At 37.9% G+C, this 2,068-nt stretch overlaps 1 protein-coding gene across 2 annotated transcripts; it reads right to left on the reverse strand.

The window, feature by feature from the left end:
* Positions 1-81: 81 nt before the first annotated feature.
* LOC122259612 (uncharacterized) lies at positions 82-1,046 on the reverse strand. 2 transcript variants are annotated; one of them, XM_086533336.1, is made up of 2 exons: positions 924-1,046; positions 82-516 (listed from the first exon to the last, which is right to left on the reverse strand). In XM_086533336.1, exons 1-2 carry the CDS (start codon positions 1,018-1,020, stop codon positions 137-139), a joined length of 477 nt encoding a protein of 158 aa, XP_086389462.1. In that variant the 5' UTR covers positions 1,021-1,046; the 3' UTR covers positions 82-136. The 2 variants fall into 2 exon arrangements, with proteins under 2 accessions (XP_086389462.1, XP_086389461.1); XM_086533335.1 differs by having other exon boundaries at positions 918-1,032.
* Between the last annotated feature and the right edge of the window lie 1,022 nt (positions 1,047-2,068).

The raw sequence follows: 2,068 nt of genomic DNA on the forward strand, positions 1-2,068 counted from the left end.
CTTTGTATTTTGCAATGAAGGAAGATAATTATTTGGTCTTGTCTGTCGTACGAATGACGTTAGGAATCTAAGAAATATGCATTACGTGTGGTTGGTTTACTGTTTTTGTTACATAATGGTTGTTTGATAAGAAGCATTATTTTTCCTCGGGAATGACCCCGAAGAGAGCGTTGACGGAGTCGAAGAGGGTCTCGGCCTGGTCGCAGGGGAAGGCCTCCTGGGGGTGGGCGCAGGTGAGGGACTCCTGGCTGAACACGGTCTGGTTGCCGCAGAAGAAGGAGAAGTGGGCGGTCTCGACGAGGTCGCCCAGGTCGTCGGAGACGGGCAGGCACACGTGGAACACTCGGCAGTCGCTGCTGACGTCGGCGTAATAGCCGTAGCTTCGACCGGCACAGTCGAAGGCCTGGACGGGCTCTGCGCCGAGGACGTCGAGGTAGCCGTCGGAGAAGCGGAAGGCGGAGTTGGCGGCGGCGACGCCAGCCAGAGCCAGGAGAGCTGCGAGGACCTTCATGATGACTGAGAAGACGAAAAATGAAAGTGTTAGTAAATTAGGACATATACCTGAATCTACGCTACCCCCTCCCATCTTCGACAAATGTGCTTAATCTTAAATTAAGTTTCGTTGAGCCTATGTTTGATGGGTGGCATTCGCCACGTCTTCGCTTTTGTTTTGCTCCTCGTTAATTCCTTTGCCTTACTTTCTCCTTAGACTTAAACTTGCTTCTAAACTTCTGCCAATAATAACGCGAAAGCTCTTAGTGAATAAAATTAAGTTACACTCTATATACACATGAAAATAATCACGAAGACACACGCCCGCACAAACACATATACACATCCATTCATCTGTGTGTGGGAGTATAGTATACAGACAAACACTTCCATTTCTTAGTTTCCATAAAATACTTGGCACTCACACTTACTTCTTGGTGTCTTGCGAGGGACTGACCACCCCAAGAGCTGTCGAGGCCTCTTATATACTTCCTTCCCTCTTCCAGCTGGATGCCCAATGGGGGGCATGCCTAAGGGAAGGTAACATAGTAAGGGTATGGAGGAGGAGGAGTGCGTCTGGATAATTTTCGTTGCCTATGTAAAGAAGGTACATTCTTTAAATGATTAGATAACTAACCACTGTATTTCTATACGGATCGGGTGATTATTCTAAGTATCTAAATATCTATATATCAGGAATCAGTGTTTCCGTATTAGATTTGATATTTCATTGTTACTAAATTGTTTGTTTTATACTTTTATTAGTCTTTATGTGTCTTAATTCTTACCAAAAACGCGTTCATTTCTACACGATTCAGCGAAAGGCAGCGAAGGAAAGATCCCGCCAGGGATGATGAATGATTCGACCTTCAGTTACTTCACGAACTTGTCCCTTTTCTTGACCTGACAAGGTCATCGCTTCTTCCTTTTCTTCTTCTTATCTGCTTCTACTCATTTTGCTTTTCGTTATTCTTAATCATTCCAGATTCTACCTTATTTACGTAAACGCGTATATGAACACAAAAGTACAGAAATGTATGCTTTTATAGATCTATATTTGTGTTCATATAGATAGATATAGATATATGTATACACACACACATACATACATATACATACATATATATATATATATATATATATATATATATATATATATATATATATATCTATATATATGTGTGTGTGTGTTTTTTATATATAATATATATATATATATATATACTATATAGGTATATATAAGAATAGAATGATATATATATAATATATCTTGAGTGTGTGTGTGTGTGTGTGTCGTGTTTGTGTATATAATGTCTGTATGTATGTATGTATGTATATATATAAATATATATAAATACATATATATAATATATGTGTTGTGTGTGTGTGTGGTTGTGTTATAAATGTATTAGGTATGTATAAATAACATACATATATATATATATATATATATGTGTATATATATATATATATATATATATATATTTATGTATGTATGTATGTATGTATGTATCTGTGTGTTTGTATGGATAGGTAAGTATACAGATAAATTGATATATTGATTGATAGATAAATG

This window comes from Penaeus japonicus, unplaced genomic scaffold (genome assembly GCF_977035675.1).
Source record: "Penaeus japonicus unplaced genomic scaffold, GWHDUDI00000001_assembly GWHDUDI00000039, whole genome shotgun sequence".
In the NCBI taxonomy this organism is placed as follows: Eukaryota; Metazoa; Arthropoda; class Malacostraca; order Decapoda; family Penaeidae; genus Penaeus; species Penaeus japonicus.

Excerpts from the sequence above, each read along its gene's own strand:
- LOC122259612 (XM_086533335.1), bottom strand. The coding sequence starts at position 1,020 with ATGCCCCCCATTGGGCATCCAGCTGGAAGAGGGAAGGAAGTATATAAG. Across the intron at positions 517-917 it reads CAAGACACCAAGAAGTAAGT|TCATCATGAAGGTCCTCGCA; the intron begins GTGAGTGCCAAG and ends TCGTCTTCTCAG.